The sequence below is a fragment of the Bombyx mori genome, chromosome 28 (assembly GCF_030269925.1).
Source record: "Bombyx mori chromosome 28, ASM3026992v2".
Lineage (NCBI taxonomy): Eukaryota > Metazoa > Arthropoda > Insecta > Lepidoptera > Bombycidae > Bombyx > Bombyx mori.
In genome coordinates, this window is record NC_085134.1 from 1,532,011 (window position 1) to 1,552,981 (window position 20,971).

General features: G+C 38.7%; 1 protein-coding gene across 2 annotated transcripts in view; it reads left to right on the plus strand.

Annotated features, from left to right (window-relative positions):
- Window positions 1-20,971, plus strand: part of LOC101740303 (protein madd-4) — a 411,429-nt gene that overhangs the window by 304,496 nt on the left and 85,962 nt on the right. For both annotated transcript variants that reach the window (XM_021352889.2, XM_062676723.1), the window contains exon 5: window positions 7,519-7,614. In XM_021352889.2, coding sequence (XP_021208564.1) covers window positions 7,519-7,614 — 96 coding nt within the window. The remainder of the gene's footprint in view (window positions 1-7,518; window positions 7,615-20,971) is intronic.

Genomic DNA, 20,971 nt, shown 5'->3' on the forward strand with positions numbered 1-20,971 from the left:
GGGTGAACAAGCTAGAGAATTTCCTAGTGTTAAATTTGTAGAGGTAATGGGCATCACAACGTGAACACGGCCACTCACTTTGAGACACGAGGTCGATGTATCAATTGTGCAATGACTGTCCTGGTCCTCTGAATGGAACGCGACTGTTTCGCGGCAAAAATAGATTGAACGGTGGTGCCTACCACTGAAGTTCTGTGGTATGTCCCACCATCATTACACAAATTGAATTTTGTGGGCTTCATTTATGATATACGATGTTATCAGTCCATTGTGAAAGTCACTCAAGAACATTTGTCAAGTAGCCTGTGTCTACATCGAAAAGGCTTTCAATTAAGAGATTACTTTCAATTAATTAAGATTGAAAGTACGCTTTGTTATACACCAAAGTAAATAAAAAAAAACGTGTGGCACTGGGGAACTGCCGCGGTAAAGCTATTGCATAGCATTTTTTATCAACTTATGCAATTATAATTAGACAATGATAATTTAATATTAAAACAATAATAAAACAAGACCACGCTATATTAAACATTAATAAAAGCAAAACCTTAATTGTCCCCTTCACACTCATAACCTAGACCGCGCGAGAGAGAGTTGGGCAGACTTTTCATGATGCGCATGCAGTGTGACGTCACGCCACGCGCTTATTCACAAACACTGCACAAGCGCAACGTGTGAATGTGTTAAACGCGAGCTACATGGTAGGTGGAGTGAGGGGTGTAAGGTTTTTTTCGTTACGGAATTTCATGATTCGGTCGCCGCGCTCAAGGCCCGCGACAAAAGCTATGCAATAGCTTAAAAAATGCAAAAATATTAAATACAAAAAAGTACAATGGGCGGTCTAAGGCGTTGGATGTTGAATATTATTCCTCTGAGCCACGACTAATTATTTTAGAAACAATTACAAACACGCAATCAGGAAAATTCGAATCCAACATATCCGATATTACGCCAAACAAATCTATTACACTCCAATCGAAAGCCCTTATCATTTGACGATCTTATCTCCCGGTACAGATCTCACGGCCCGGCGCCTTTCACGCCACATTAAACCGAGCCCCGTCCCAGGGATGTTTCGATATATTCCGTAATTTATGCCAATCTCCCGCTTAATAACATTTCGTTACTAACGGTCGTGTTGCTCTCGCAATTTATGGTTATTGACTATTTTTAAGTCGCAGTAAATTCATGGATCCAAACTAAACTGTGTAACAAGTACCTTTCCCCGGGGATCTGTTGTCGGCTGTTTTGATATGGAACTCCGTGTATGACTCGATCCTGGGGACCGCCCTTGACATATCTATACTCTATACTAACATTATGAAGAGGAAAGATTTGTTTGTTTGTTTGTATTGAATAGGCTCCGAAACTACTGAACCGATTTGAATTTTTTTATTTTTTTTATTGCCTAGATGTGTGGACGAGCTCACAGCCCACCTGGTGTTAGGTGGTAACTGGAACCCAAAGACATCCACAACGTGAATTCGCCACACACCTTGATATATAAGTTCTAAGGTCTCAGCACAGCTACAACGGCTGCCGCACCCTTCAAACCGAAACGCATTACTGCTTCACGGCAGAAACAGGCGGGGCGGTGGTACCTACCCGCTCGGACCAACAAGAGGTCCTACCACCAGTAAATTATTTTATAGTTTGAAAGCTACACTATTCCCGAGCGACAAAGGCTATTTTTTTTATAAAAATAGGGATCCTTACTAAAACTCCAGTAATGTAACCCAAGGTGTAAAAAAATTACCTAAAATATTCTTTACGTCGCGTTCTCTGCGATAACTATTAATGATAGAATAAAATAATGTACTGCATATTACAAAAGTTTTACGCTATTTACAAAAGTGTCGCAACAGCACATCTAACTATTATAGTTGTGCCGCAATAAGTGCTCTTTTATTTAAAAAAATAAAACAACGTCAAATATCGTTGAAATTTTTGTTAAAGACCCGAGCGGAGCTGGAGCGGGCCGCTAGTAAATTTATATGACGGTAGTAGGTCTTTCATTACCAAGGTTATTCTATATGTTTTGATCGTGGAAATAATTTACAGTATACACTCTTCCGGTGTATTTAGAACATATTTAACAAATCGCGGAGTGGAGCCGGAGCGGGCCCCTAGTTCCTTATATACCTGTCGTGTTGAGCTCCTCCCGATCATCACCTGTGTCCTCGTGGTCAGTCACTTGTAGGTTAGACTCGAAATAAGAACACAGTTAAATAATAGCAGACCTGAAATGCGGTGATCTCAGAGATGCATGCATGCAATGGTGCCTCCAAAGAGAATGCCTTCTGTCTCAAATGACTGTCTAGTCACTACCATCATAGACCAACCTTCAAATATCACACGTCATCCACAGATTTACTGACAGTTGCCATACGTCATTGTCTATTGAACGATATTTCTGGAAATTACGTATAAATGACTTGGCTTCGGCCTTAATGAATTTTTTATTTCAGGATATAATATAAATCATACAATACCTGGCATCGGCTTTTTTGAAAATTTATTTCAGAAATTATGTAGCACAGACAAGGCTGTATGGGCCTAGATCCCCTTGCCTTTCCTAATAAGGAAAAATTGTACCAAAAAAAAAATCTATTGAACGAGTCAACAACAAGTCTACCTATAAACAATTACGATCGCAGCGCCATCTCCAATTCCACCCAGGTAATTAACCTGACGTTTCCAATTATATCACAGCTATTTCCACTGATGCTCCGATATACCCAATTCTTCTCGCTATGTCCAACGTGGATGATATGATTGTACTAGATCAGTGCGATAATTTTTGCGAAAGTGGCATTCGTCGGCAGACTGAGATGTGGCATGGCGGTTTTTTTTAATTTTTTTTATTGCTTATATGGATGGAGGAGCTCACAGTCCACCTGGTGTTAAGTGGTTACTGGAGCCCATAGACGTCAACAACGTAAGCGCGCCACCCACCTTGAGATATAAGTTCTAAGGTCTCAGTATAGTTACAACGGCTGCCCTACTCTTCAAACCGAAACGCATTTCTGCTTCACGGCAGAAATAGGCGGGGTGGTGGTACCTACCCGTGCGGACTCACAAGAGGTCCTACCACCAGGGATGCTTATACATGGCTACAATTGAAGCACTGTTAGAGAGGTCCTGGAAATTGACGTTGAGTAGTTCAGTCGATGAGTCTGTGAATATCCTTGTATCCTGGCCGTAAATTGGCAAAACGGTTGCAGAGATCCCAGTGTGCTGTTAGGATCATTTGAGTCAATTAGTACTACCCTTAACAGACAGCCCCTAACTCCCCAGACAGCTTATGTTGCAGATCAGTTGTCCCTACCTACAAATCAAAACGCATCACTGCTGCATTGCATAAATGAGCAGGACGGAGATCCTTATTCGTTAAGGCTCTCATGCCCCCAATTACAAACAAACATGATTTCCCTTGCTATATTTTAATAATTAATTGTCACTCGTCAACACCTTTTAGTTATTTAATAGGAAAAGTCGGTATCTGTTTCAAGGATCCGATTCCCTTTCCATTTAATTTCGCTTGAAGAAGTAATCTCGTGAGTTTTTCTAAAAAACCTGGTATTGAGTTTCGGATAATGAAGCTTTTTCACGCAAAGAGATCCTGTGTTATTTGATTTTAGTATTCGTTATTAACTGCAACCAAGATCTCATTACTTTGATAATAAAACATTATTAATAAATATAAATAAGGTATTCAGTTAGGAATTATGAAAAAAAAAACTTCATCATCCTTTCATTCTCAACTGAACATCTAAAAGTCACGTCAAATAAATACAAACGTTGGTTGAATCTAAATATTTAATCCATGAACAACAAGACCAAATACAACGCGTATGCTGTATGCTCAAACAAAAACCTAACTTGATAAAATAATTTTCCGGGAGCCCTTTCGGTCGTTGACCCGATGTCCCCATTCACGCTATCAAGATGTCCCTTGGACGTATCGATTGCACAGAACAATAACTTACAGAATAGACTGGTTTCGACTAGAATTAAACTATGTTTATCATCGGCGTGCCGTTAGAGATAATGACGTCTCAGTTTGAATCAGCTACAAACTATGTATTTTGAATTCTAAAGACACAAGGCGTATCTCATCGTAATAAAATCAAAGATCTCAATTTAGGAAATTGGGTATCTCCACATGGTAGGTCTAGGATTGAGTTTCAGAACCCATTTTCTAAAGCGTGGTGTAAGATAGGGAGATGTTATTTCTACGAAACTGTTTAACGCTGGTTTGTAGGATGCATTCAAGGGTCAGGGCTGCAAAGTGCTGGGCATCAAACTCAACAACAACTACATCCGTCTGGTGTAGTGGTAAGTGACATGGTCACTACACAAGGGGGTCGCGGGTTCGAATCCCGCCAAGGGAAGATATTTGTATGATAAATATAAATGTCTTTTCCAGGGTTATGGATGTATATTAAAAATATATGTATGTGTATAATAAAAATCTTACATTTATATCTGTTGTCTGGTACCTGTAACACAAGTTCTTTACGAACTTATCACGGGACCAGTTAACGTGGCGTGATTGTTAGTAAATATTTATTTATTATTATTTATTATATATATGTACTTTCGGTTTGCCTACTTAAATAAGCTTGAGATCATATAAGATCTCAGTATACTTCCAAATAACTGGGCCTAAGTACCAAGAAAAACAAAGACGAAGCTATGTCGCTTGCGTAATGCCCAATCGATATACAGAGTGTCTAAGGCTCCAACTAGTTTCCAAGTACTTTTGATTGAGGCACACAGTCGGGCGGACAACATTCGGGAAAATGCGCAGAATGTACCCACCCCAAATATCGCAGAAGCTCAAGATGAAAGCCAAGATGAAAATTTTGTACGGCACTAAGACGTGGCCGCACACAATGAGCCTTAAGAAGGCTGAGTAATCCAAAGAGCAAAGGAGAGGGTTATGGCTGGTGTTCTTGCGAGATAGAATCAGGAACGAGAAGAATGTCACGAGAACCCTGGTAGCTGGTATAGTCGGAAGGATTGCGAGGTTGGAATGACACTAGGCAAGGCAAATTACCAACAAATTGTATTCTCGACTGGTGACCATCTATGTGTCGTTGTGGTGAATTTCAGGACGCCAATTTCCACTAGTTGACATCTGTACGCCTCTAATAAAGAAGTGCTCTGAGACCACACTAGCAGCTACCACTATACTGCCTATTTCTACCAAATGTTTACATGTAATATCTTGGGTGCTAAAAATAGCTTGAAACACTACATAGTACGAGCATTAATACTGTATTTAAGTAGAAATAATGCGAAAACAAAAACCTCTTAAACATATACATAACTCTCAGTTGCCATTGAATCACCAGGTTTTGCAAGCTCTTCAACCCAGTTCTCCGATCTGTCTTTCTAACTTCTATATAGCCTTTGTTATCTGAAAGCTCATTCACATCTATAACAAAATCGACTTCTACGCTATATATACGGCTCACCGCGAAAACTCCAACAAAAAAATGACGTCGTCAATTTGATGAGATCCATCTTCCGGGTCGATGGACGGCAATTCTGCGTAATATAAAATATTCTATGGTTCTCTATCTTTCGTATTCGACAAGGACTGACGCATATCTATGGAATTGCACTAAAATAAATCTTTGATGGATGAATGGAAATCATTGGAAAAGATAATAGGAGTCTTTGTGACAAAAAACTAAGGCAGAACTTAATTTTAGTAGAGAACTGAATTATCTACTGTCAGTCTACTGCAGTGTCGCTTAAGTAGACTATTCAGTTACTCAGTAACAATTACCAGAAAACTATCGTAATATCAATAGCCTATATCAGTTGGCCAAATTGAAGGCCACCGAAATGTGATCATATCGTCATAGATCGGTACTATCAAGACGGTCAATCACTAACCAATATCAATTCTGACGCGCTCCAATGCTTCTATATTGCCTATACGAGTATATACAAACAAACGTGCAGCGTTTGGGAATGACAGTTTTATCTGGTGCTCGTGAAAAAATCCGGCCGTTAAATTTGTCGTGACGAATATTGTTGGATGGATTTGTTTTTAGATTTAAGTGTTGATACAGTTTGGCTCTCAACATGTTTTGAACTATCTCGTTTGGAACCTCTGGGTCTGCGGGCGGACTTCGGTTCCCTCTGTATTTTGTACCGTATGTTCCATGGGGAGTGCTCTGAGGAATTGTTCGAGATGATACCGGCATCTCGTTTTTACCATCGCACCGCCCGCCACCGTTCATCCATACTACCTGGAGCCACTGCGGTCATCCACAGTGCGTTTCCAGAGGTATTTTTTGCCACGTACCATCCGGCTATGGAATGAGCTCCCCTCCACGGTGTTTCCCGAGCGCTATAACATGTCCTTCTTCAAACGACGCTTGTGGAGAGTATTAAGCGGTAGGCGGCAGCTTGGCTCTGCCCCTGGCATTGCTGAAGTCCATGGGCGACGGTAACCACTCACTATCAGGTGGGCCGTATGCTCGTATGCCTAGAAGGGCAATAAAAAAAAATCTTTCTGTTGTTAGAAACTTTAAATAAATATACTTATGATTGAGTCCTTGGTGGCGCTTTTGAAGCTCAAGGTCTCATTGTAATTAAATTTTATACTAAACTCAGAGTATTTAGTATTTATTTTATTGCAAAATATCATGTGGTTCTTCAAGCGCGGCTTGCGGAAAGTATTCAGCAATAGGCAGAGGCTTCGGTCTTCTCTTGAGATTGCTGACGTACATGAGTAACCACTCATCTTCAGGTGAGCCTTATGCTCGTCTGACTACAAAGGCACGTATAAAAAGACTATAATGGTGATTTTCGGATTTAAAATGGGTGTGCACAATATTGGCTGTAAATTTTTAATGAATTGTATTCGATTATTCGTAAAGATGTCGGATTCACGTATTATTCTTTCCTTAAACGTCAATGTTTTCAATTCTTCTTATATGATAATTATATTTTCGAAAACTACTACTACAAAATTAAGTCTTTATAAGTTGGTAGCAACATCATCGTTACCTTAATTTCACTCCTTCCTGTACTCCTCTTTCTTAGTTTTATTTATTTATTGCTTTTGTGGTTGGACGAGCTCACAGCCCACCTGTTGTTAAGTGGTTACTGGAGCCCATAAACATCCACAACGTAAATACGCCACCCACCTCGAGATATAAGTTCTAAGGTCTCAAGCTTAGTTACAACGGCTGCCCCATCCTTCAAACCGAAACGCATTACTGCTTCACGACAGAAATAGGCAAGGTGGTGGTACCCACCCGCGCGGACTTACAAAAGGTCGTACCACCAGTAACTTCCCCTCAACTTATTTTAGTTTCCCCCTATTTTGAACTACAGTGCCAACAAGAGTGCAACTGAAACCTTTGCTCAAACCCTTCCAGGGAATTCCCCTTTGGTGCTTTTAGAGTTCCAGTAAACACTTAATATCTGTATTTTTAATAATATCACATTTACTGACATAACAACGCTAATGAAATTCTGTTTTTCTTTCAGATACTCGTCTGCAGTTCTCATAGACACGGCCATGATATTTCCACTGAGGACCCTGACATAATAGACATGTCAGACAATTCTACGCATTACGGCAAGGTAAGAGGTATTTTTTGCGCGTTTTGTTGGGCAGGCAAGTTCTTATCTATCGGAATGCTCCCACACCTTTACAGAAATAATGTCGATTCGTATTAAAAAAAAGCAAATTGTATTCCATACTAGCTGACCCGGCAGACTTCGTAGTGCCTCAATCGATAAATAAAAGACCTAAAATTTTGTGTAAAACAAACTTAAAACAAACAAAAGGAATCCGTCCGACGGGGGGACACATCACAGGGAAAACAAAATTGTTATTTTTACTTAATTCCCAGAATTTTCATATTTATTTACCTTTTAAACCTTCCCTGGACTTCCACAAATAATTCAAGACTAAAATTATCCAAATCGGTTCAGCCGTTCTCGAGTTTTAGCGAGACTAACGAACAGCAATTCATTTTTATATATATATAGATTATAGATGTCCTTTGTTTCAAACCAGAAAACATAACTGTTTCGTAAAAGATATAGACAGTATAGCTAACTCGTAACCCCTACTGTTATATGAGTCTGTAAATAAATAATAGTGTAAAAAAACTAACAAAATACGCTTTTATAGAAAATCCAACTAAAAAACAGAAAATAAATCTTAATAAATTAGAATTAAAAGCAGTGTAAGAAAAAATGATTTTATTGTAAAAAAAAGCGTGGGGTGCATAGTAGTTATAAATATTTTATGAACAGATATGAGTAGAAGTGTTATTTTAACAATAGCCTGAAAAGTATTTTTTTTCTCTTCTTCAAAGATTTATTTTCTGTTTTTTAGTTGGATTTTCTATAAAAGCGTATTTTGTTAGTTTTTTTTAAATATTATTTATTTTTTATTTTTTAGTTGAATTAATTTTTAAATGTTGAATTGTCATCGTTCCTTCATAAGTATACCAAATTTCGAGTTAATCCGACGTTTTGAAGGGGGTTCAAATTATGTTTAAGATTCAAGTTACAAACATAATATATACGTCTGAAGCTAATAAAAGCATATTAAAAATATGTTAGAATTTATTTAAACAAAAATAATACGAATAAAACTTTTTCCTGATTTCGATTTCGCTTCATCCGTCATTTTTCAACTATCATCACCGCCATTTCACATTGGAACAATGAATCAAATATATTAAGTGTATAATCTATGCAATGAACTATTGATTTGACAGTCAGCAAGCAAGATGGTGTCTTATTAGTTCCGATTTTGCCACCTCCATGCAGAGCTTTGTCACATCATCATCATCATCATTATCAACCCACAGTCGTCCACTGCTGGACATAGGTCTTTTTCAATCCACACCAATGAGCCCGGTCTTCGGCTTTCCTCGTCCACCTCTCGCCACAAGAAAGTACTGAAAGGCGCTGATTGTCACATATGTCGTGGAACTTCCAGACCGAACAGCCTTTGTACTAAAGATCGAAAACTACTTTTCAAGAAAAGAGCATATTCTTACCTGAAGGGTAGGCAACGCACTGGCGTCGCTGGTGACCGTGGGCGGCGCTGAATCACTTACCATCAGGTGACCCGACTTGCTCGTTTGCGTCTTAGCTGTTATAAAAAAAAATAAAAAAAAATTGCTACCAACGTCACTCTTCGATTTCGATTTGATTATTTCGTTTTCTCGCATTAAAACTGTATAATCTAAAAACTTACTAATTTTACAGGAGAGTGTTTTAAAAGTTTAACATGTGATATTTATAATATTAATCATCTTTGCAACATTTATTTTTATTTTTTAACAGTTACATTATCTGTCTTTCAAAGTAAGATAAAATTATGTCTTAATTTTGTTAATAGTGGTCAAAACATAGGTAAACTATAAAAAAAAACTAAACTACACTTTTTTGACAGTACTTATGAGAAAAAATTTTTTTTTTTTATTGCTTACATGGTTGGACTACCTCATCACAGCCCACCTGGTGTTAAGTGGTTACTGGAGCCCATGGACATCTACAACGTAAATGCGCCACCCACCTTGAGATATAATTTCTAAGATCTCAGTATAGTTACTGCTTATACCAAAATATTCCGCATATTAACTCAATTTCGAATATTTTTGGAAATTGTACACTTTTAATGCGACAAGGCGATTTGTTAAATCGTTCTAAACACACCGGAAGAGTGTATACTGTAAATTATTTCCACGATCAAACCATATAGAATAACCTTGGTAATGAAAGACCACACTACCGTCATATAAATTTACAAGCGGCCCGCTCCGGCACCGCTCGGAACTTTAACAAAAATTTCAACGATATTTCACGTTGTTTTAGATTTTTAAATAAAAGAACACTTATTACGGCAAAACTATAATAGTTAGAAAATGCTGTCGTGACACTTTTTGTAAATAATAATGTGTTCTACAAAGTCGTACTACATTATTTTATTCTATAATCAATAGTTTTCGCAGGGCACGCGATGTAAAAGAATATTGTAGGTAATTTTTTTTTTCACGTTGGGCTACTTTATTGGAGTTTTAGTAAGTATCCCTAATTTTTTTCAAAAAAGATTATAACCTATGTATGTCACTCGGGAATAGTGTAGCTTCCAAACAGTGAAAGAATTTTTCAAATCGCTTCAGTAGTTTTGGAGCCTATTCAATACAAACAAACATACAAATCTTTCCTCTTTATAATAGTATGTGGCGGGTAGCCATCATACGACGCAAGATAATTGACAGATGCCTGAATCTCGCTTACGACATTTTCAAGATAAAGCGCATATATACAAGTTCCGAACAACAACATTCGGACCGTCGGTCTACCGAGCAATATCACCCGCTCGGTGGAAGATCTTCCCTTTGTCGTATATTCCTACAACTGGTGACCTACGACGGAACAATCGCAGCCTTCTGATTCATCTTCAGCGCATCAAGAACTCCGGCTACCACAATCCCCGCATTCTCGCAGATAAAAGCACGTCATTGACAGTCGTCCCACAGCAAGCCAGCATCGCAGCCTCAACAGGACCATCGCAGCCGACTCACCGCGCTTCCTGGTCCTACGGCACGCAACTTCACTGGCTCATCACGCCGCAACAGTTCATCGCAGCCCACGACCGGATCATCAACGCTTGGGGTCACACATCTCCGGCGTGGCAGCTCTGCACACATGGACTACTGGCGACACGCACGCAGCATTCAAGCTCAGTCTCGACTCACCGCAGACTTCGAGCAGCACTGGCGACACGCACGCAGCATTCAAGCTCAGCCTCGACTCACCGCAGGCTTCGAGCAGCACTGGCCCTTGCAAGCTAATCTCAGCACGGACAACGCTAATTAAAAAAAAAAATGACACGACCTTCAGTCTCGGAGGGGAGTGATGTGGCGGGTAGCCATCATACGACGCAAGATAATTGACAGATGCCTGAATCTCGCTTACGACATTTTCAAGATAAAGCGCATATATACAAGTTCCGAACAACAACATTCGGACCGTCGGTCTACCGAGCAATATCACCCGCTCGGTGGAAGATCTTCCCTTTGTCGTATATTCCTACAAGTAGTATACTTAGTCTGGCCATAAATACTGTTACAATTAAAAAGAAACAAAATATTACATTTGAATTTTGAATCTGTCATTTTTATATGATTTGTCATTGAGTTTTTTCATTTTGGCGCCAATACATTGTACAATATTTTGTGATATTAAAATGGAGTGGGGTGATAGAGAGAACCGAATCGCTGTGATTGCATTACACAAAGTAGGTATGGAGCCAAATGCAATTTTTAAAACTCTCCATACGCTTGGTATTAGTAAAATGTTTGTGTACCGGGCTATTAATAGGTGCAATGAGACCTCCTCTGTTTGTGACAGAAAAAGATCTGGCCGTCCACGTAGTGTTCGTACGAAAAAGGTGGTCAAAGCAGTAAGGGAAAGAATTCGAAGAAATCCTGTCCGAAAGCAAAAGTTTTTATCTCGAGGGATGAAAATAGCACCTAGAACCATGTCGCGTATTTTAAAAGATGACTTGGGACTTGCAGCCTATAAGAGACGTACTAGTCATTTCTTAACTGATAATTTAAAAGAGAATAGGGCGGTAAAATCGAAACAACTACTGAAGCGGTACGCAAAGGGAGGTCATAGTAACATTTTGTTTACGGATGAGAAATTTTTTACAATTGAGCAACATTTTAACAAACAAAATATAGTATTTATGCTCAAAGCTCCAAAGAAGCTTCCCAATTAGTCGACAGAGTGCAACGTCGGCACTATCCGACTTCAGTGATGGTTTGGTGGGGTATTAGCTATGAAGGAGTGACTGGGCCATACTTTTGTGAAAAAGGTATCAAAACATCGGCACAAGTTTATCAAGATGCCATTATTGAAAAGGTAGTGAAGCCCCTTAACAACACCATGGTGAATAATCAAGAATGGTCCTTCCAGCAAGACTCGGCGCCAGGTCATAAAGCTCGGTCTACGCAGTCTTGGTTGGAAACGAACGTTTCGGACTTCATCAGAGCTGAAGACTGGCCGTCGTCTAGTCTCGATCTTAATCCGCTGGATTATGATTTATGGTCAGTTTTAGAGAGTACGACTTGCTCTAAGCGCCATGATAATTTGGAGTCCCTAAAACAATCCGTACGATTGACAGTGAAAAAATTTCCCATGGAAAGACTGCGTGCTTGTATTGATAACTGGCCTCAACGTTTAAAGGACTGTATTGCAGCCAATGGAGACCACTTCGAATAAGCTTTTTATACTTTAAATTGTTTTATATTTATGTATTAAACTAACACATTGTAAAAGTAATAAATGTTATTTGCCATATTTTTTTTTTGTTTTCCTTTGTAACAGTATTTACGGCCAGACTAAGTATAGTATACTTATACTATCATCGTTTCATTGTGAAAATGCTTAGCCAGAAACACAATAAACCGGTACTAAACAAGTTAGATTTATCAGCAATGTTCCTAGTTGAACCGAATGAAGATCAGTATTCAGGCAAGACCGCCTCGATTTGTCAACGTCTGCAGCACACCCCCGTTGTATGGGGTCGGAATAGATAAAGGGGTTCCTTGTACGTGTTGATGGCCCATATTTAGTTTGCGGTTTTGGTTTGACTGCGTTATATGCAATTTATAATGGGAACATGATGTTTTGGTTAAATTAGTTACAGGTCACAGGTATTTTTGTCATTAGCGCTATCTTGAACCGCTTATGGAAACAAGAAAATTGTTTAGTATTAAATGTATAAGTTCTCAGATATGTGTTTGTATATTCTGTGTTTGATCAACGCATTTTTATTCTCATCCAACTGCTAATAGTTAAAATACTGAAAAGGCCAAATTCCTCTGTTTTCCAAGAACTGGGTGGGCATTGAAGAACATCTATCAAAACTAGCGAACAGTAGCATTGACATTCTTGGGACACCTATTTCGGCAAGACGGTACCCGTGAACGATTTATGGCACAGGGCCCTTTTACTCGCGTTAGGGCTCATAAGATTTCACCTAGAGACAGCTCACGTGAAATAGGAAATGAGTGTCCCAGTGCAACATCAATGTACCAGGCGCGCTATTAAAACCAACATTACTATTTAATAGCCACAGTATAAGTAGACTGCATTTTGGTTATAATACTGCACCATCACACCTTGCTCGACTCGGCGTTATTGCGAATAAAACCTGTTCACATTGTAATTCAAGTTTTTTTTATTTTATTGTTTAGATGGGTGGACGAGCTCACAGCCCACCTGGTGTTAAGTGGTTACTGGAGCCCATGGACATCTACAACGTAAATGCGCCACCCATCTTGAGATATAAGTTCTAAGATCTCAGTATAGTTATAATGGCTACCCTTTTTTTTACCCTTCAAATCGAAACGCATTACTGCTTCACGGCAGAAATAGGCAGGGCGGTGGTACCCACCCGCGCGGACTCACAAGAGATCCTACCACCTTCAAGCGATGGATGGATTGTCAAAATTTTTTGATCGACAGACTAGTGTTGGCCAGTGAGCTTAGTGATGTTGAAAATAAGTCTGATTTACTGTCCCACCCGCCGCCATTAAAACAATTGTTACAAGACGAACTTACTTACAAGCACATCTACAAATACATAAAGAATACAATAAAATAAAATTTAATGGAATGTGCTCATAGGCGTAATATGACGTCCTATGAATGTGCTATGAAAAATAAGAGTTGACCTAAAGGTTACACAGACCAGGTCATTAAACCCCAAAATCAATTCGGAGCCATATTAACGATCATTTTCATTTTTAAAACGATTTTATGAGCTCGGTACGTACTTATGTATGTTTGTTTACATGCTGGCAACAGAATCTTTGAACGTCATTTTCACCAACTTTTTTTTTTTCCAAACTATCACACCACGTTAACTGATCCCGTGCTAAGTTCGTAAAGAACTTGTGTTACAGGTACCAGATAACGGAAATAAATTTAAGATTTTTATGATACGCATACATATATTTAATATACATCTATAACACTGGAAAAGATATTTTATATTTATTAGACAAATATCTTTCCTTAGCGGGATTCGAACCCGCGACCCCCTTGTGTAGTGACCATTTCACTTACCACTACACCAGACGGCCGTTGATATTACTCGTTAGTTCAACCCTACGTTGGTATGCCATTCTAAAAACGCAGTCAGCGTAATTTATTTGTATCTGTATCCGTACGGTTTCCCGATTGGGTTAAAAATTTTCACAGTTTTAGCACTTTAAGGTGAGTTTCAAATAGGATTAACGCGCCACAAACAACGCGAAATTAGCCCCAAAACGTGTGCACGAACATTTCGGGACGGCCGTGGTCACAAATAGATTCACACATTGTTCTCATAAATGAACAAAGGCGTTGAAATCGTGCCGGATTTTAATCGATAATGACAATACAAAGCGGTCGACCATTATCTATAATAATGTTACGCTGGTAAGAGCAACGCCATCTATCGCCGAATAGACGAACGAACATCAAAGGATCTAGTAGCACCTAGAACGCTCGAGAAGTACAACGCCATCTATTGTCACAATACTAGAAATTTGTGGGATGTTCTCGATAAATCTAGGGATGTGGTATCAGCTATATAAGCGTTGCCGAGATGGCACGCAGTCAGTCAGGAATCGGAACTACTCGAAGCGAAACAGCGAACGGATCACCTGAAGCGAAGCGGAAGAAGCGAATTGAGAATTTTAAAGTGTTTGTGAAGTGTTTTAAGTGTAAAGTGTTGAATACAGTGTTAACTTGTAATTCGGTAGATTTTTTATTTATCCCGAACCCCAGCGCGTAACAATAAGATTCAGTTATTATTAGGAACACTGGGCCAAACACCAGCTAGATGGTGAGATCTGGTTAAGATAGCGGTTAGTGGTAATCTATACCGTGCCGTCCATGCCACTCATGACCGAACACGATGGAGGAAAATCACAAGTGGTCGCGATCCTCAACAGTGATGGAAGTGATGAAGATGAGAAGACTATTAAGAAAATGTATATACCAATTTATCCCATATTAATGAAAGTACCTCTTATTTTTAATTCTGCATTCCACGCATTGCTTAAATTAGTACATTCGTGCGCCACATGGCCACTGCATTGTAATTGTGATGATCCAAATTAATTTTGAATAGACCCCCGTGGGCAGATGGAAAACAGGTCGTCCCGGCAAATCTGGCGTGGCAGCGGCGATGAAGACAAACGGGGTAATATGGCTCAAAGTAAGCCCCAAGACTGGTCGCCTTGGCGGAATACTGCCAAAGCCCTCTAACCAACCTGGAGCCATAGGACATTAAACAATAAATTGTTTACTAGAATTTGTTTTGTTTTACTATGGCCAAGAATCTAGGAACGCCATAACGCGAACGCCGCAGCCTGCCTTGAGACATGAGGTTTCAATAATGTTAATTCAACCTTCGAACTTGAAAGTATGACTGATTCACGGCAGCATTAGGCAGGATTATGAACTCGTGCCAGATTAATAAAGGGCAGTGAATACTGTTAGTGGATCCTATAGTACATAATATTATTGTATTTAATTTGGAAAAATAGGACCTGAGTTGAGTTCTTTCGCGATTCTGCTAAAAAGAGGAACTGCATTGCGAGTCGGTGGTAAAGTCATAATTTAAATGGCCTATAAAAACCTGTTTGAATATAAAACTTTTTAATTTTGATTAATTATTGGAGCAGGATTTTTTTTGCGTACGATCACCTTGTCTGCTGCCTTACTTCCGTCACTAACCCTCCTTCAGTGGAGTGGCCAACTGACCTATGCATGAGACGGCAGATTGCACTTCATGTCTGCATTCGATATTCTAATCCATAATGAGTGACCCAAATAACACTAGGTTTTCAATGAGGTAAGATTGAAATAGGAATCAATGGTAGGCAAATAAAAAAAAATAAAAAAACATTTTAAAACATCTTAAAAATCCCTGACACACGATGCAGAACTTCTTATGTTATGAATTATCCAATGTATCATAAGCAAGAAAGAATTTCTGTGATTCTTGATCGCCTTTCGTATTTTAATCGCAATGTTAAGCCACTTAAACTCGAATATTCACGAATGACCACCAAATCATTACCAAATTTACTATATACGTATACATATTTGGGTCAGAAAAGGCGTAAAATTAAACACATTTTCGTTCAGGCCTTAAGCCCATAAGTGCTTCACTCCACTCGGCGTTTTGAAAAAAAAAAAAAAACATCAAAACAACATCGTGAGGATTGACAAATTGAAGTTGTACCCCACGGGCTAGGAATTTGCATATGTTAGTACTGTTTTATACGTGGTCCAATTCACAAGAGCGCTGAGGTTGAAATTCAATTGTATTTTTGTGTGTAAGCATACCCATATGGAAGAAGACACAGTGGCAGAAGTCCAATGCGCTGGTCGGACTAGATACGCTCCACTCTCAACACTTCAGTTCACGTTGCCATCCAGATAGCCGAGGATAGGCAGGGGTGGCGCAGGATAATTCAGGAGATAGTTATTAAAGGGGGCCACGAGGCCACGGCTCCATTGAGGATTATAGACGCAAGGGGGAGGATACTCAATAATAATAGAAAGATTGCTAAAACGTTTAACATTTAAAAATAAACACCATGCCTTTATTATGTTGGCTTACTTAATAATATTGGCAATATTAGAAATTGTGGTAGTGGAAGAGAGAGAGAGTATTCTTTATTGTACACAAACAAAAGAAACAATGCGAAACATTAAATACAAAAAAAGTACTATTGGCGGTCTTATCGCTAAGAGCGATCTCTTCCAGACAACCATCAGGTGGAAAAGAATCGTTTGGAAATTAATTACACGCGGTGTACCAATCAATTGAGATATATATTATTGTATACACATACACACATACATACTTAAATATACACAAATTCCTTGAATATTTACATTAATAAATCTATATCTATACTAATATATAAATCTACCGTGGTTTTTACCGATGTTCCGTTATAACTACTGAACCGTGAATCCAATTGACTTGAGAAATCCATGTAGAAAATACATGTACTTAATGAATAGACTAATATTTATATGAGTGTTAGACTCCCTACACCAATTGCGGGGGCGTTAATGATGAGAATTCTTGTGGTGGTGAGAAATAATGATATTAATTTTAAATGCCCAGCGAAGCGAACGGGTACAGCTAGTATCTATATATTAATACGTGAAGCAAAAACTTTGTATCCCTTTTTACGAAAATTGTGCGGACGGAGGAGTATGAAATTTTCCACACTTATAGAGAATATAGAGAAGAAGTGCACAATGCTAATATTTTTTTAAAATTATTCATAAAAGATACATTAAATCAATAAATAAAACATTACACACACCACGTACCATGTATTTGACGCACACACGCATGCATACTATTTATTGTCAAACTTTTGTTCTTGGCGTCTGTTGTCAAATTGAGAATAAATTAAATATTGTTTGTCTTTGTTAATATTTTTTATAGTGTAGTCTTGGCGAAGTTTGTGATTATAGAAGTATAAAATACTAGCGACCCGCCCTCGCTTCGCTTCGGAAACATTAAAACACACATGAAACCAAAAAAATAAAATAAAAAAAAGTAGCCTATGTTCATCAGGGACAATGTCGGCTTCTAATGGAAAAAGAATTTTTCAAATCGGTCCAGTAGTTTCGGAGCCTATTCGAAACAAACAAACAAATAAATCTTTCCTCTTTATAATATTAGTATAGACAATCATAACAGTGTACAAACTTACAATTCCAATTAATTATAGTCGAATTTCGACTACTGCGGGACCTCTAGTACATATAAATACACAATGTAACGTAATAATAATTTTGCTTCTTTACACATAAATAAGAATAAACAATTTACATAAAAAAACATACTTAAAATACCTATGAAACATAATATAATACTATTGAAGTAAATACCATTTTCAGAATCAGAAATAAGACATATTTATTTCGAACAAAACGCTGCCTCGTGTGTATCGCGCCATTAAATCCTTTGAAACGCGCGCACTTTGATTGTAAATTTCAATTGCAACGATGCGATGGTGGCGCGGCGCCTTGTTTACATTCACACTGGCGGCTCGTGTATTGTTTGGGAATAGGAGCCTGCAAAATGGCTTCGTACGAATTAAACTGATCTTTGTTGGCTTGCTTTTTTTAATTTTTTTAGATGTGTGGACGAGCTCACAGCCGGTGTTAAGTTTTTTACTGGTGGCAGGACCTCTTGTGAGTCCGCACGCGCATGTACCACCACCCCGCCTATTTTTGTCGTGAAGAAGTAATGCGTTTCAGTTTGAAAGGTAGGGCAGCCGTTGTAACTATACTGAGATCTTAGAACTTATATCTCAAGGTGGGTGGCGCATTTAGGTTGTAGATGTCTATGGGCTCCAGTAACCACTGAACACCAGGTGGGCTGTGAGCTCGTCCAATCATCTAAGCAATAAATAAACTAAAAAAAAAAACCATAGGCATCTACAACTTAAATGCGCCACCCACCTTAAGATATAAGTTCTAAGGTATCAGTATAGTTACAACGGCTACCCCACCCTTCAAACCGAAACACATTACTGCTGCAGATAGGCGGGATGGTGGTACCTACCGCTTGCGGACTCACAGGAGGTCCTACCACCAGTAATTACGCAAATTATAATTTTGCGGGTTTGGTTTTTATTACACGATGTTATTCCTTCACCATGGCAAGTCAATGGTGAACATTTGTCAAGTACGTATTTCATTAGAAAAATTGGTACCCACCTGCGGGATTCGAACACCGGTGCATCGCGAGATACGAATGCAACGCACGTCTTATCCTTTAGGCCACAAAGACGTCACCAGACCAGATTAATGCTAAGATAAACACAGCGAATTCTCACCCATTATAATAGTTTCTATGAACTCCAATAAAAAAATGTGAGCCGTCACGTGACGCCTGGCAGATGTGAAACATCGACATTATTTTGTAAAAGTAATATACAGAAAAGAACAGATTGTGATAGGAACTAAATATGTCATAATGATAAAATAAAATATTACAAAAAAATAATTTGTTTTCAAGTAAAACACAGAGAGAATCGCACAGTCGATTGTGCATGGCGACGCGTCGCCACACCGTACACACTACTGCATACAGACTGTATATATATACCATAATATAGCGTGGCGACGCGTCACCAAGGCATACGTCGCCATGCCAGAAATCGGTTTTACGTGCGGCTATAGATGTTTCACATCAAAACTAGATGGATCCTGATCGTCTAGGCTCTGCGTTAAAATATCCCTCCCTACCTACGACCAAACTGAAATCTAAGCGCGCAGATACTCAAATTAACTGTGTGTCAAACGGCTGGAACTGAGAAATCGATATTGTGATCACAGAAATAGCATTTTCATTAACAAAGTCTCTACACTATAATGAGCCAGACTGGAAATTGACAATTACCGAATGAGAACTTGATAAGGAAGCGAATTTCATTTGACCTTAGCCCATAAAGGAATAAATCTGAACACCTAAATCATTTAGATATCGGGTTTTATGTCTATAGGTTTTATTGGAATAATGAGAGGTCTGCCCTTGATCTTAGAACACATGGTTTGCAGCACCTAGTAGTTTGGTCATGCCATTTATATCCCATACCCCATTATTGGCCTTGATACCCCATTGGAGTTTGATAGTTACCACGTTTGTACAATGCGGTACATATCGAGGGGTAAAAAGCTATTTGGGTAAACAACATTTTTGCAACTTTACGGGAGTGCCATTTAAAGTTTAAATTTTAGAAAAAATATAATAAAAAGAAAATGTCTTCAGCTATTTGAAAAACTTAATTGAAGTTTAATTTCTTCTTCTTCCTAGTCGTACACCCTTGACAGAGTGGTCGTAGTCATGCATCAGTCGAATCCTGCGATACCGATCCTCTCGGGATGCGACGTCATGTTGCACAATGCTTCGCAGAGTGAGAGCGATCATTTATGTTGGACTGAGTCACAAATTTTATGAGGTCGGTCCATCGTGCTGGAGATCGTCCGCGAGATCTTTTGCCATCGACTTTCCCTTGCAACACCAACCGCTCCATGGAGTCCTCATTACGAGCGATGTGCCCGAAGAACTTGATGATTCGTATTTCAACTGTTGACGATACCATGGAATAGATAAATAAGGTTATTTACCTATTCCGTGGACGATACTGTCTCTCCTTGATGTTGAGCTCTTTTAGGATTAAAACGTTGGTACGCTGCGCAGTCCACGGAATTAGAAACATTAAATTTGAACAATGATACCAAATAAAAAGGACTTTTAATTACGAAGGAAAGTGGCACGTATTTAGCAAAATATCCCTTTAACTAAATATAGCCTTTAACCCTCGATAAGTATGCGGCACATGTTTCTGTTATACTAAGGACAGAACAAACTTGAAATTCGATAGAAAGATTAGGTACATCTCAATTCGATAATTTTACATTTACTTCTTTCACTCATGGTGGTAGGACGTTTTGTGAGTCCGCACGGGTAAATACCACCACCCTGATTATTTCTGCCGTGAAGTAGTAATGCGTTTCGCTTTGAAGAGTTGGGTAGCCATTGTAACTATACAGAGACTTTAGAACTCATATCTCAAGGTGGGTAGCGACATATACGTTGTCTATGGGCTCCGGTAATCACTTAACACCAAGTGGAGCTGTGAGCTCGTCCACCCATCTAAGCAACAATAAATAAAATTCCTGAAATACGAAATTTGCTATTTATAAAAAAAAACACTACAAGGCAATTATTACATATACTTTCATTTTAAAAAGAAAAAAAATTTTTTTTTTATACTAACTGTAATCTTAATACCTCATACTATATTTGCAAAACGCCAAATAAAAAATAAAGTTTACGATCGAAGCCATTTTCTTGAAGGAACGT